The sequence below is a fragment of the Euprymna scolopes genome, chromosome 28 (genome assembly GCF_053919585.1).
Source record: "Euprymna scolopes isolate OS-2025 chromosome 28, ASM5391958v1, whole genome shotgun sequence".
Lineage (NCBI taxonomy): Eukaryota > Metazoa > Mollusca > Cephalopoda > Sepiida > Sepiolidae > Euprymna > Euprymna scolopes.
In genome coordinates, this window is record NC_136509.1 from 59,465,689 (window position 1) to 59,481,694 (window position 16,006).

The 16,006-nt window shown below is 34.7% G+C and overlaps 1 protein-coding gene across 2 annotated transcripts in view; it reads right to left on the reverse strand.

Annotated features, from left to right (window-relative positions):
- Nucleotides 1-16,006, reverse strand: part of LOC145249667 (RUN domain-containing protein 1-like) — a 480,843-nt gene that overhangs the window by 388,733 nt on the left and 76,104 nt on the right. For both annotated transcript variants that reach the window (XM_080111452.1, XM_080111453.1), the window contains exon 2: nucleotides 198-354. In XM_080111452.1, coding sequence (XP_079967578.1) covers nucleotides 198-328 — 131 coding nt within the window. In that variant the 5' untranslated portion in view covers nucleotides 329-354. The remainder of the gene's footprint in view (nucleotides 1-197; nucleotides 355-16,006) is intronic.

Consider the following 16,006-nt stretch of genomic DNA (forward strand, 5'->3'; position numbering starts at 1 on the left):
CACACACACACACACACACACACACATGGATGAAATACGGACGCCTCTGTATAGCTTAATTAACATAAATTTTCATAACTTACTACCTAGCTCTACTCATATATTGAGCACTATTTAAGTACTCATTATAATATTATATGCAGTTATGATTCTAAATAATTTTGGGGAAATAGGAAAAATTATTGACTTATACTAACCCTCCTTCCACTGTAGACGGAGCTGGACTGACAGATGCACCCAGAGGGGCCCATCTCTCAGTTGGCCGATCATCATAATTCTGCTCATCAAAACTATCATAGTTCTCATCCATCATGACAACAGTCTCCATTGTGAGACGGTTGAGTGTCAACACCACTGAAATAAAGAAGAAAAGAAAATTAAATTGAAAATAGAAATGCTAAGTTCAATTTTTAATAAATACTGCAATTGTCTTCCAGCTGTATATAAAATAGAAATTTCAACTTAATCATTTTTTTTCAATCATTTACAATATTTTGTCTCAACAAAAGAAGAAACAGATAAAATGTAAATAAGATAGCAAGATAAATGAGTGGCCACTGGAAACAACAGAAAAGATATTTACATAAATAGCCATATTGATATTTGTATCTGTAAATCATTTTTATTTGACACCTTCCTATTGTTTTTGATACTTTTGTAGTTACTGGCCCAGATTTTTGTAATGTTGGCTTGGGCTCGTTTAGCAACTGATGTAAACTGCTGGAATATGCCAAGCGTTGATCAAATTTAAAAACTCTAGGGAAAAAAATGACATTATCAGATATTAGTTTAATTTTTTTGTTATTTTTTATGTAAAAATTAAAAAAATATCTATGTTTTATTTTTTTCAAGAAAAGTTGTAAGATTTGGCGGGGAGGGGGGGTGTAAAACCGTTTTATGCTATTTTTTTGGTGGGTACGGGAGGAAACTGTTAGAAGACAGGATATTTCCTTAGGAATATTTTCAGTGGAACCTTCATCATAGAGTACAAAATCCAGGCTGTGACCCACTATTAAATGATGTAATCATTCTTCTCTAACATATATTTCTTAATTATAGGAAGGAGGATTAAGGAGTTATGACTTAGTACAGGCACTAAGAAACCCTCCTTCTCAGTGAAATCATATTCTCCGAAGACCCAGAGCAGTTCAAAGAGCCTTCCAACATCTGTTAAATAGACTTGTCAATTTCCCCCATGTGCCCTGGAGCTTTTAATCTATGGGGGATTCCTAAGGAAATAATTATTCATAATTTTTCATAATGTTTCTCCAATCAATAACTGTTTGTTCTGACCCTATACCACATTCTCTTGTTATGCTGTGTTGTGCATATATGTGTAATAATGAGACTTGGAACATGTGCGTCTGGTTGATAAGAAAGGAACTGAAAATAAGAAGGCGTCCCGCTTTATTAATAGATTGCTATGTGAGTGCATACAAAAGTTAGACCAGGAAACCGAGACGAAAGAGTCTATATAAAAGTTACTGAAACAAAAGAGCAGCGATATAATTACATCTCCCTTTCTCTGAAAACAAAGATGACTTAGGCATGTAAAACAAAACAAAGAAAATGGAAAAGCTGGTTCAGGGTAGACTGCCTGAACAGATTATTCTTCCCCATGAGATGCTTGCTGGGAGGTTATGAGTGTGTGCTCATCATAAGTTCATTTTTGATGGTGGTTGTACCACCCTACCACTATGGGTACATTTTTGAGTGTCATTTTGTATGTTTGGGGATGCACACACAAGTGGATCCACAGACGTTGTACATTTTTATGGAGCTGTATTGGGGAGGTCTTGCAACATTTGTGGGGTAGGCGTCACTTGAATACTTCTTATGTGTTGTTGGTTTCTTTGCAGCACATACTCATTGACATTCTCCAGGAGATAGGAGTGGTGACCATCTACCTAGGATACTACAGTCACTGGGTCCAGCTTCCAGACACAGGATTCTGTACCCTTACCCATTGGCCCCAGTATAGGGGTGGTAGATCTTCCTTGAATGCATGTCAGTCAAAATACCTCTTTTGGTTCTGCTGACGTTGTTAGAATGTGCTATATATCTGATCCTGATCATGGTTATCATTTCTGATTTTGGTGATCAGTGGAGATTGGATTCGTGTACCCATGAGTAGATGCGCAGAGCTTGGTATGACACTTGAAATTGGGGTGCAGCGCCAGTGCAATCTCAGGAGTTGTTTCCGATTGTTTGGCTTTCTTGAGAATGGTCTTGATAGTTCTTATTTGACGTTCTATGAAGCCATTCCCTTGTGGTCTCCGAGGTGATGTGGTCTCATGATAGAAACCCCATTCTTTGGCGAATTCACAGTAAAGATGACTTGTAAAGTGCGGTCCGTCATCACTGACTATCTTTGATGGTATACCAAACTCTGAGAAGATTTGGCGTGTGATGTTCACTATGACACTGCTCGGTGAGTGATCAGGTAGGCATTTGACTATAGGATACTTTGAGTAATAGTCAGCTATGATCAACCATTGACTTCCATGGAGATCAAACAGGTCTGTGCCAACTACATCCCATGGTTTTGTTGGGATGTCATGTTGCATAAGTGGCTCTTGCATTTGGGAGAGTTGATGCTGTTGACAGATATTGCATGACTTTGTGAACTGTTCAATGTCTTTGTTTATGTTTACCCTGTTTTCTCCTGTCCTAAATGAGTAGCATGAAGTTGTTCTGATATGGCTTTTTAAAGTGTCTGGGGATGACAATTTGTTGTCCTTTGAGGATAAGACCATCATCAATTGAGAGCTGATCTCTTAGGCCTCAGAACACTCTAATGTCAGTGGGCAGCTGCTTGATTGTCTCTGGCCATCCCGTGATGATGGTCTCTCTCAGCAGGTTAAGCAGAGGATCCGCTGTTGTTGTTGGAAAAACGAACTGTATCAACCCGGATCAAGCACGATAGGGTCCACATTACAAGGTGGTGGTAAGCGCGATAGTCCGTCATCCAAGATGTTGTCAGATCCCTTGTTATATGTGAGCCTGAAGTTGTATCCTTGGAGTTTTATTAACATTCTTTGCAGACGTGCCGGGGCTGAGGTGAGCGGTTTGTCGATAATCAGAGAGGGGTTTGTGGTCGGTGACAACTTGGAAATGGTGGCCATAGAGGTATGTGTGGAACCTCTGTGCTAAATACGGTGGTCAGTAGCTCACATTCGATACATGCATATCTCTGTTCTGTCTGTGTGAGGCTCTTGCTAGCATATGTGATAGGCGATAGATTGCCATCCTCATCTGGTTGTAGCAAAGCTGCACCGATTCCATGTAAACTCGCATCACAGTGCGTGCATATCGGTTTTTAGGGTTGAAATAGTGAATCAGGGACGTTTCAGATACTTCACTTTTTATGTTTTTGAAAGCTTGCTGATGGTGTAGTTCCCACTGGAAGCAGAGTCCTTGCGTAATAGGTCACACAACACTGCAGTCTTGGAGCTGAAGTCCTTGACAAAACGAGATAGGTATGTCATCATACCCAAGAATTGTTGTATTTCCATCTTGTTATGCAGTTCAGGCATCTTCTGTAGGTCACGTACCTTCGCCGGGTCTGGTTATAATCTGGTGTGTGTACAGGTTTCCAAAGAAGGATATTTCTCTGCGTTTGATCTTGCACTTCTCCGAGTTTAAGGTAAGGCCTTCTTCAGTTGCGACCTCCATGAAACGTCTTAGGTTTTCGTCATGTTCCTGCTCTGTTGACCCATATATGGTGATAACGTCAGCTATACTACAAGCACCAGTGCATTTCTCAAGTATTCTGTCCATCTCGAGTTGGTAAATGTCCTGACTGACACACAAACCGAATGGCAGTCGTTCAAAACAATACCTTCCAAATGGCGTTTGAAATGTTGTTAGTGGCTGGCTTTCAGGGTCGAACTTTATAGACCAGTACCCAGACTTAGTGAGAAGAATTTTGCTCCTGTAAATCAGTGGTTGAGCTCCTCGACAGTCGGAATTTGGTGGTATGGCCGTATGAGAGCTTTGTTTAGCAAACCCTAATTGTGTTGTCACGTTTGGTGACATAAGTGAGAGAGCTTACCCAGTTTGTGGGTTCGTTGATGCGGCGAATGACTCCTTGTGATTCCATCTTGACGAGTTCCGATTTGATTTTTCCGCGCAGGGCTATAGGTGTCCTTCTCGGTGGGTCTATGTGGCATGGTACATTGGGGTTGCCAACAAGCATGTGAGTGTCCCGAAATTCACCAATACGGGCGAATTTGTCAGGGTAGAGATGCATTAGGTCAGCTACACTATTGATGGGTTGGTGCTGCGCTGAGATGGCACAGTTCATTGTCACTACCCTAAGAGCTACTGATGTTGGCATGCCCAATATGGCTGCTCCTGATACATCAACCACATAGAATTGGGTATCCAGCCATGGGGAGTTTTTATACTTGCACCTAATAGTTGTGGTACCATAACAGTTTATCCTGGTATTGTTGTAGGCTGTTAACATACATTGTGTTGAGGTGAGTGATCCGGGCGTTGGGTTTCCAGCTTTGTCTATACTGCTAGGGTTCATGTTGTGGAATATGTGGATAGGCAATGTATTTGCTTGTGCCCCTGTGTCTACCTTCAGGTTGAAGGTATGAGTGCCTGGGTGGTCCTTTAGCTTGATGCTTAGATCGACAAATGCCTCATTTCGAGGATCTTTCATGTTTGCTGATTTTCCGCTGTTGTGATGGAGCTAAAGGTGAGGTTCTCCATTGCTGTGTCTATATCAGTCATGGCTTGGTCGTCGTGTTTGGCATTTATTTTCCTGCCAAACTCCCTGGTTATGACTGTTATGCCAAGGCCTTCCTTATCTCTTGGTTTTGTTCTTCCCTGAGATGCAAACTGTAGCCCAATGGCCTGTTTTGCCGCATTTTTGGCAGGGCAGTGTTCTTTGCCAAAACGGTGACTGCGTCCACAATTTTTGCAAGTTTGTCCGTGTTTTCAGTCAGTCCCTTGCCATTGGTGTGTACCACGGTTTATTGTGGCTATCTGTAACTGGTGGAGCTGGTTGACATAAACTACTGATGTCTCGTGTGAACGAGCTAATCTAACAGCTTCCTCAACTTTGTAACCCTTCGGTTTGTTTAACAGTTCCTTTTGCAGTTCGGATATGGGTGGGTGTGCTGGCAATTAGTAACTTGACAAGGTGTTTGTTTAATTCAACGGCACTGAAATCACATTTCTTTGCCAACAGTCGACATCTGTTGATGAAGATGTCTGTTGTTTCATTTGATTTCTGCTGGTATTTTCCGAGTGCCAGTCTACAAATGCAGTGATTTGTTGCCGGTTCTAGCTACTCCAAAAATGCAGCAAATATTATTTGTGGATCCTTGCGATCATCATCCGACATCGACCAACTGTTATACCGGCGTAAACTTCTTTGCCGGTTGCGAGAAGAACTAGAGGGACTTTATCCTTGTGTTTTATCACTTTTATGGTGAAATAAAGTTCCATTTGTTGTCGAAATAGTTTGAACGATTTGGCAATACATGTCGAGCCCCAATCAAAACTAGGGACTTGCAACAAAACTGTGGCCATTATGCTATGAAAGTGCGAAAAAAGTATAGACCATTTGTGTGGCGTGGAAGGTAAGGAAAAAAAATTTTTTTAATCCCAATGCACGGTAATCCATTCAGCATGCAAGGGAAGTAAAAAAAAAAATTTTTTTTAATCCCAATGCACGGTAATCCATTCAGCATGCAAGGGAACTAAAAAATAAAATTGCTTTTTTTTTTACTCACTGTTTTACCCTTTTTTCCCTTTTTTTTTTTGTCCGTGATGTTATAAGATTATGAGTTGTATGATAATACCGCTTGCATCTGTGTTGTGCATATATGTGTAATAATGAGACTTGGAACATGTGTGTCTGGTTGATAAGAAAGGAACTGAAAATAAGAAGGCGTCCCGCTTTATTAATAGATTGCTATGTGCATGCGTGAGTGCATACAAAAGTTAGATCAGGAAAACGGAATGAAAGAGTCTATATAAAAGTTACTGAAATGAAAGAGCAGCGATATCATTACATCTCTCAGCAGATTTTTTGTTGTTGCCGTATTGTGTGATGAAAAGTAAATTATTTTAATAATTTTGGAGATGTCCACTTTATGTAACATTTTATCTGAGTTGATAAATGCAGATCAAATTTGTACGTAATTAAAACTAAATTTTTTTTCTAATTTATAAAAAGTCGTCTGCTTAGATTTTCATTAGCGAAGTGTGTTTTTTATTCATCAGAACTCAGCATATTCTGGGCGTTTTTTTATTATTCTGCTTGTTTTTTTATTGACTGCAAATAATTTTGCATTTATCCAAAAACTCCAAATTCGCAAGAAAATTAGTAAAACGAAAGGGGACAAACTAAAAAAAATGTAAAGTTTTGAATTTTTTAGATGAGGGCTGATTATTTATATTATTTGTATTGATCAGACTATTATTCTCATCTTCAGTGTTATTTGTGAAACGTTTCGGTCAATTTGGCCTTCGACCGTACTCAGGCATATTGGCTGTTGTTTTGAAAAGAAAAGAGAAAAGTTACTGGCTCCGTAGATATTTTCATATTTTTTGAGTTAGTCTTTGTTTTATGGCTATGGTTTCGTATGTATGAAAGAACTGGTTGACATAGGGGAGGCAACTCTAATAAAGATCGACATGAGATTATCTTCCTTACATGGCCAAAACTTTAAGAGTATACAATGTTTGTTTTTTTTCTACAATTAGAGGCTCACAAATGCTATTAATTATTTTTTTTTACAAAGGAATCACCACTTATCAAGGCCCAGAGGCCACTCGAGGATAAGGGTTAAAGAGTGTACAGTAGTGAAAAGTACAATATCATAGTAATCGTTAGAAGTGTAAATTTGGTAAATTGGATTACTCAAGGGGAATGGCTTATCAAGAATCTCAGCAGATTGCCTGGTATATTCTTTGTTGACAGAAACAGTAGTTTGTTTCTTCAACATGTAAATAGTTGGCTCATTATATAATCATGTCTTTCAACACTATATTTCTAGGAGAATGCTCAATATCAGTTATGACGAATAGGTCTAAGTTTGAAGATGGTAGATGCTGTTGCTTTTATGTTTACAATCTTCAAACTTTGACGTAGGTCCTAATAAACACCCCTCCTCCACATACTAATACAACTATATTATGTTATCTTAGATTTTTTTAAATTAAAAATAAATCGCTATATTTGTATAAAAGGATTTTTTTAGAAAACGTTTAAAAGAGAGAAAACTTATTCTAATTTGGTTTTCAGTTTTTATTTTTTTAAATATTGTAATTCACTTTGATTTAAAATAAAAATGTTTGCTCATTTTTATTTAAAAAATATTTATTGTTCATTTTGATTAAAAAATATTGTTGTTCGCTTCGATTTAAAAAATTATTTATTGTTCATTTTGATTAAAAAAATATTGTTCGCTCTGATTTAAAAAAATATTTATTGTTCATTTTGAGTTAAAAAATATTGTTTGCTTTGATTTAAAAAAATATTTTTGTTCATTTTGATAACAAAATATTGTTGTTCGCTTCGATTTAAAAAAATATTTATTGTTCATTTTGATTAAAAAATATTGTTGTTTGCTTCGATTTAAAAAAATATTTATTGTTCATTTTGATTAAAAAATATTGTTGTTTGCTTTGATTTAAAAAAATATTTATTGTTCATTTTGATTAAAAAATATTGTTGTTTGCTTTGATTTAAAAAAATATTTATTGTTCATTTTGATTAAAAAATATTGTTGTTCGCTTCGATTTAAAAAAATATTTATTGTTCATTTTGATTAAAAAATATTGTTGTTTGCTTCGATTTAAAAAAATATTTATTGTTCATTTTGATTAAAAAATATTGTTGTTTGCTTTGATTTAAAAAAATATTTATTGTTCATTTGAATTAAAAAATATTGTTGTTCACTTCGATTTAAAAAAATATTTATTGTTTATTTTGATTAAAAAATATTCTTGTTTGCTTCGACTTAAAAAAATATTTATTGTTCATTTTGATTAAAAAATATTGTTTGTTTCGATTATAAAAATATTTATTGTTCATTTTGATTAAAAAATATTGTTGTTCACTTCGATTTAAAAAAATATTTATTGTTCATTTTAAGTTAAAAAATATTGTTGTTCACTTCGATTTAAAAAAATATTTATTGTTCATTTTGATTAAAAAATATTGTTGTTTGCTTCGATTTAAAAAAATATTTATTGTTCATTTTGATTAAAAAATATTGTTCACTTCGATTTAAAAAAATATTTATTGTTCATTTTGATTAAAAAATATTGTTGTTTTTTTGCTTCGATTTAAAAATATTTATTGTTTATTTTGATTAAAAAATATTGTTGTTTGCTTCGATTTAAAAATATATTTATTGTCCATTTTGATTAAAAAATATTGTTGTTCACTTCGATTTAAAAAAATATTTGTTCATTTGAATTAAAAACTATTGTTGTTCACTTCGATTTAAAAAAATATTTATTGTTCATTTTGATTAAAAAATATTGTTGTTTGCTTCGATTTAAAAATATATTGTTCATTTTGATTAAAAAATATTGTTGTTCACTTCGATTTAAAAAATATTTATTGTTCATTTTGATTAAAAAATATTGTTGTTTGCTTCGATTTAAAAAATATTTATTGTTCATTTTGATTAAAAAATATTGTTGTTCACCTCGCTTTAAAAAAATATTTATTGTTCATTTTGAGTTAAAAAATATTGTTGTTCGCTTTTTTTCTTTTTTTTTTACAAGGTGGTCACCACTTATCAAGGCCCGGAAGCCACTCAGGGATAAGGGTTATTGTAAGTACAGTAAGTTAGTGTGGATATTTAAAGTGTCTACTTAAGGGGGCGGTTCATCATAAATTTTGAGACATCCAAGTTGTAGTCAGGAGGGAAGCAGGCAGACGGAACAGAGTTCCACAGGCTTGCAGTTCTAAGAAAGAAGCTTTGTTCATGGAATCTATGTTTTGATTTAGGCATAGATAAAGAGTGGGAAAAGTTTTTGATAGTGGATTCAGCTAGATGGGTGTTTTTTGTAAAAGATTAGCGAGGGGGACCAGAGATTGGAGTTCAGACGAGCACCTGCCATGGAAATAACGATAAAACAAAGATAGGCTTGCAACGTCTCTTCTGTGGGAGAGAGGTTGCAGGGAAGAGAAAAGGGCATCCCCCACTAAGCCACAAAGTCTATTTTGTACTCTGTCAAGGCAGGATAGGCTGTTTTTAGCAGCTCCTGCCCAGATATGGCAGCAGTATTCCATCCTTGGACATACTTGGCTTTTATATAGATAGAGAATTGCATCAGTAGTGAGATATCTTCTGGAGCGGTAGAAGGATCCCACCATCTTTCCAGCGACCTTGGCAACAGACTTAATGTACGTGTTCCATTTAAGATCAGGAGTGAAGGTCAAGGCCAGAAGCTTGTCAAAACATGGGGCTTCTCCTAGACGAGAGCCGTCCATTTCAATTGATGCCAGATGGGGATCAGAGCGTTGATGATGTAAAGATAGGAGTTTGGTTTTAGATGCATTAAAGGTAACCAGCCACATCTTACCCCACTGAACTACTCGTTCGAGATCAGAGGAGAAAGAATCAGAGAGAGCTTTGTCATTTACCGCCTTTGATGTGTTGCTGTAGATGGTCGTGTCATCAGCATAGATGTCAACGAATGATTTAAGTATGTATTTAGGGAGACCATTGATGTAGATCAGGAAGAGAGTTGGGCCCAGGATGGACCCTTGAGGAACTCCAGCATTAATATTGCAGGCCTCTGATTTTTGTCCATCAACCACTACTCTTATGAACCTTTTTTTTTTTTTTTTACACAGTGATCACCACTTATCAAGGCCCGGAAGCCACTCAGGGATAAGGGTTATTGCAAGTACATTACGTTAGTGTGGAGATTTGAGGAAGTGTATACTTAAGGGGGCGGTTCATTAGGAATTTGTTAACATTGGACTTGAAGACATCCAAGTTGTAGTCCGGTGGGAAGCAGGCAGACGGAACAGAGTTCCACAGGCGTGCAGTTCTAAGAAAGAAGCCTTGTTCATGGAATCCGCGTTTTGATTTAGGCACAGATATAGAGTGGGGGAAATTTTTCATAGTGGATTCAGCTAGACAGGTGTTTTTCGTGAAAGATTGGCGAGGGGGGACCAGAGATTGGAGTTCAGATGAGCACCTGCCATGGAAATAACGATAAAACAAGGATAGGCTCGCAACGTCTCTTCTGTGGGAGAGAGGTTGCAGGGTAGAGAAAAGGGCATCCCCCACTAAGTCACGAAGTCTATTTTGTACTCTGTCAAGGCAGGATAGGCTGTTTTTAGCAGCTCCTGCCCAGATATGGCAACAGTATTCCATCCTTGGACGTACTTGGCTTTTATATAGATAGAGAATTGCATCAGTAGTGAGATATCTTCTGGAGCGGTAGAAGGATCCCACCATCTTTCCAGCGACCATGGCAACAGACTTGATGTACGTGTTCCATTTCAGATCAGGAGTAAAGGTCAAACCCAGAAGCTTGTCAAAACACGGGGCCTCACCCAGACAAGAGCCATCCATCACAATTGATGCCAGATGGGGATCAGAGCGTTGATGATGTATATCAGAGAGAAATGATTTAATGATAGAGAGAATATTTCAAATTATACCGTAGCTGGAGATCTTGTGAAGTAGGCCTTTATGCCATACCTTGTCGAAGGCCTTTGATATGTCAAGAGCAATTGCCCTGGGAAGGAAGCCTTTGTCAAGAGATTTACTAATCCTATGAAATATAACCGTTAGCACATCTGCGGTAGATCTTGCAGAACGGAAACGATATTGCGTGTCACTAAGAAGGTTATTTCTGCTGAGGTGGTTGACTATTTCTCTATTTAGTATGGATTCCAGCAACTTACTCATGACACACAGGAGACTTATTGGTCTGTACTGAGAGGGAGATGACTTATCACCTGAGTTCTTAAATACAGGGCATACTGATGAGGTTTTCCAGGGTGTTGGAAAGCACTTCTCCTTAAGGCAACGTTTAAACAGTTTCGTAAGTATGGGGGCAAGTTCTGGTTGAAGCTTTTTTAACACTATAATTGGGATGCTATCAGGGCCAGTTGCTTTACTGGAATCTAGATTCTTTATTAGCTTGGCGACCTCATGCACAGATATTTGTATGTTACCTAGCTTGTTCTGTGTTATAGGAGGAAATATGGGGAGTTGATGGCCTTTGTCGCATAGGGTAGAATTAGCTGCAAAGTTCTTTGCAAATAGTTTGGCCATGTCTGACGCTGACGAGATGACCTCTGGTCCATTGATAATGGTTGGGATAGAATGCACACTTCTGTTCAGGATCCTATTTGTTATTTGTTAAAACTGGTGAGAACCAAGCCGCTGATTTGGATTTAACAGACTGGGCATATAGCTCTCTTGCATTTTTTATTACTCCTTTACAGTGGTTGCTGGCGTTCCTGAAAGCAGCTTTAGTCTCAGTGCATCTATTACGTTGGTAGCTATGGAAAAAGTGATTTCTGTGCGCGATGGCAGCAGCACATTCTGGGGAGAACCATGGCTGGCTGGCTGGCTGGTAGGTTTTTGTTGGAATTTTTTAGATGGTATGAATCGGTCTATGCCTACAATTAACCATTCAGTCAGGTCTGATACTATAGAGGACACATCATTTTTAAACATGGAATGCAGAGGTAGATCAGATATAAATATACGGAAGCTATCCCAGTCAGCCATGGAGTATTGATATACAGTACGGTGGAGGGGTACGTCTGGGGACTTATTACATTTCATTTTTATCTGAACTGATACGACGGATTGGTCGGAGGATCCTAGAGAAGAAAGAACGGAACATGAACATAGCTCAGGGGAAGTTGAGAGAAAAAGGTCTAGGAGGCTTGCATATTGACCTGTAGTATCGGGCACACGGGTGGGCTCGCGAACAATCTGAGTGAGGTAATAAGCAATGGCAAAATCATGACAGAACCTCCCCTCATCGTCCGTCTTATTTGAGTGGACGCTGAAGTCACCACAGATGTGGATGTTAGCCGTGGTGTGTGCAGACAAGATGTGGTCTATTTTCTCGGATATGCTCTTAAAGATAGTAACTCCACTGTTGTGGGGCCGATAGAGGGCAAATATAAATGCAGTGGTGTAAGCAAGTGCAACCCGAAGCACATATAAGGTAAATTAGAATCTTCTCTAGAGATATCCCTGCTACATGGGAAGCCATCTTTAATGTAGGCACATATTCACTGCCCAAGGCGATCTTGGAGTTCAGATTTAGATGTTTTAAAAAAAATTTATTGTTCGTTTTGATTAAAAAATATTGTTGTTTGCTTCAATTTAAAAAATATTTATTGTTCATTTTGAGTTAAAAAAATATTGTTGTTAGCTTCGATTTGAAACAATATCCATTGTTCAATTTGAGTTAGAAAATATTGTTGTTCGCTTCGATATAAAAAAATTATTGTTGCTCATTTTGATTAAAAAAATATTTATTGTTTATTTTGATAAAAAAATATTTCTTGTTCATTTTGAGTTAAAAAAATATTGTTGTTCACTTCGATTTAAAAAAAATATTTATTGCCCACGTTGATTAAAATAATATTGTTGTTTATTTTGATTAATAAAATATTTCTTGTTCATTTTGATTAAAAAATATTGTTTTTCGCTTCAATTTAAAAAATATTTATTGTTCATTTTGATTAAAAAAATATTGCTGTTCGCTTCAATTTAAAAAAATATTTATTGTTCATTCTTATTTAAAAAAAATATTTATTGTTCATTTTGATTTAAAAAATACTGTTGTTCACTTCGATTAAAAAAATATTTGTTTATTTTGAGTTAAAAAATATCTTTGTTCGCTTTGATTTAAAAAATATTTTTGTTCATTTCGATTAAAAAATATTGTTGTTTGCTTCGATTTAAAAAAATATTTATTCTTCATTTTGATTAAAAAAATATTTATTGTTTATTTTGATTAAAAAAATATTTGTTTATTTTGATTAAAAAAATATTTATTGTTCACTTTGATTAAAAAATATTTATTGTTCACTTTGATTAAAAAATATTGCTGTTCGCTTCAATTTAAAAAATATTTGTTTATATTGATTAAAAAAATATCGTTGTTCGCTTTGATTTAAAAAAATATTTGTTGTTCATTTTGAGTTAAAAAATATTGTTGTTCGCTTCGATTTAAAACAATATTTATTATTTGTTTTGATTAAATAATATTATTGTTCCCTTCGATTTAAAGAAATATTCATTTTGATTAAAAAAATATTGTTGTTCGCATCGATTAAAAAAAATTATTTATTGCTCATTTTTAGTTAAAAATATTTTTGTTCGCTTCGATTTAAAAAAATTATTGTTCATTTTGATTAAAAATGTTCGTCGCTTCGATTTAAAAAGAAATTTATTGTTCAGTTTGATTAAATATTGTTGTTTGCTTCACTTTAAAAAAATATTTATTGTTCATTTTGAGTTAAAAAATATTTTTGTTCGCTTCGATTTAAACAAATTATTGTTCATTTTGATTAAAAAATGTTCTTCGCTTCGATTTAAAAAAAACATTCATTGTTCACTTTGATTAAAATATTGTTGTTCGCTCGATTTAAAAAAATATTTAATGTTCATTTTAAGTTAAAAAATATTGTTGTTCGCTTCGATTTAAAACAATATCTATTGTTCATTTTGAGTTTAAAAATATTTTTGTTCGCTTCGATTTAAAAAAATAATTATTGCTCAGTTTGATTAAAAAAATATCTATTGTTTATTTTGATTAAAAAAATATGTAATGTTCATTTTGAGTTAAAAAATATTGTTGTTCACTTTTGCTTCGATTTAAAAAATTTTTGTTCATTTTGATTAAAAAAATATTGTTGTTCGCTTCAATTTAAAAAATTATTTATTGCTGATTTTGAGTTAAAAAATATTTTTGTTCGCTTTGATTTAAAAAGTTATTGCTCATTTTGATTAAAAAATGTTCGTCGCTTCGATTTAAAAAAACATTCATTGTTCAGTTTGATTAAAAAAATACTGTTGTTTGCTTCACTTTAAAAAAATATTTATTGTTCATTTTGATTTAAAAAATATTGTTGTTCGCTTCAATTTAAAAAATATTTATTGTTCATTTTAACTAAAAAATATTGTTGTTCGCTTCGATTTAAAACAATACCTATTGTTCATTTTGAGTTAGAAAATATTGTTGTTCGCTTCGATTTAAAAAAATAATTATTGCTTATTTTGATTAAAAAAGTATTTATTGTTTATTTTGATTAAAAAAATATTTAATGTTTATTTTGAGTTAAAAAATATTGTTGTTCACTTCAATTTAAAAAATATTTATTGTTCATTTTGATTAAAAAAAAATGTTGTTTGCTTCGATTTCAAAAATTTTTTGTTCATTTTGATTAAAAAAAATATTGTTGTTCGTTTCGATTTAAAAAAATATTTATTGTTGATTTTGAGTTAAAAAAATATTGTTGTTGTTCGCTTTGATTTAAAAAACTATTTTTTGTCCATTTTTATTAAAAAAATATTGTTGTTTGCTTCGATTTAAAAAACTATTTATTGGTCATTTTGTGTTAAAAAATATTGTTCGCTTCAATTTAAAAAAATATTTATTGTTCATTTTGAGTTTAAAAATATTGTTGTTCGCTTCGATTTTAAAAAAATAATTATTGCTCATTTTGATTAAAAAATGTTGTTTGCTTCGATTTAGAAAAAACATTTATTGTTCAGTTTAATTAAAATTTTGTTGTTCGCTCGATTTAAAAAATAATTATTGTTCATTTTGATTAAAAAATATTGTTGTTCGCTTCGATTAACTGATTCAGTCACTGCACAAATAAAGGGATTGTGTTTAATCCAGACAAGTTTAACTTTGCTAAAATGGAGGCAGAGTTTGCAGGATTTCTGGTTATTTCAAATAGTGTTAAACCTTAAAAAATAATGACAGAAACCATCCTTCACTTCTCTACCACTATGAATATCACTGGGGTTAGATCCCGGTTTGGACTTGTGGATTAGTATGCCTTTTCACAAGCAGAAGGTATGGCCCCCTTCTGAAAGTTATTGAGGACAAAAAACAGAACTTTCTTTTAGCATGAGACTGGAGTGCCTATTCCAAGAATCAAAGAGAGTAATAGTGAAGAGCATTGAGAAAGGTATTCTAACGTTCGAAATGAACAGAGTGACAGAACTGGAGACAGAATTCAGCAAAAAAGATGTCTTACTTCCTATTTCAGAAAATAACACAAGTTATGAGGATGGTCACTGGAAGCTCATTCTAGCTGGATCCTGTTTACAAAGGATGCAGAATCACAATATGCACCAATGGAAGGATAAGCTTTACCTTGGTGTACAGGCTGGAATCCTGCCAGATGTTCATACTTAGATGCCCGGATTTGCTGATAACAGTGGATCATCTGTCACTAATAAAAATATTTTTAAACAAGGCCCTGGAAAATATTACCCCTTTCCTGTTAAATATCAGCTGAAACATCATACTGGAAAACTGATTGTGCATCCTGATAGCCAGCAGATACCTCACCAAAAGGCCATGTTTAAATAATTTATACTGCAGTCAAAACTGCCTTCATGTTGGTGTACGAAAGTAATCCTAAATTGAAGGCTATTACATGAGAAAGAATCACAGTTGCAGCAGCCACAGATGAATAATGCAGAACCTTAAGAGATTTAATTTAAAATCGCTTCCGCCAGTCACACAATGACCTCCTACCCATAGCTTAAGTTTTTTGGCCTATGCGTGAAGAATTATATTGCCTGGAAGGAGTTATCATCAAAGATAACAAAATCCTGATACCCCAACAACTTCAGGCAGAGATATTGGAACTCCTTCCTTCCTTCTTCTGTACATCAAAGTATAAATGGTATGCTGGTGAATGCAAGACAATGATTGTTCTTGCTGGGTTTGGTGCTAACATTAGGAAAACCAGATCCCAGTGCTGCACTTGCAACACAATTGCATCATTTCAGCT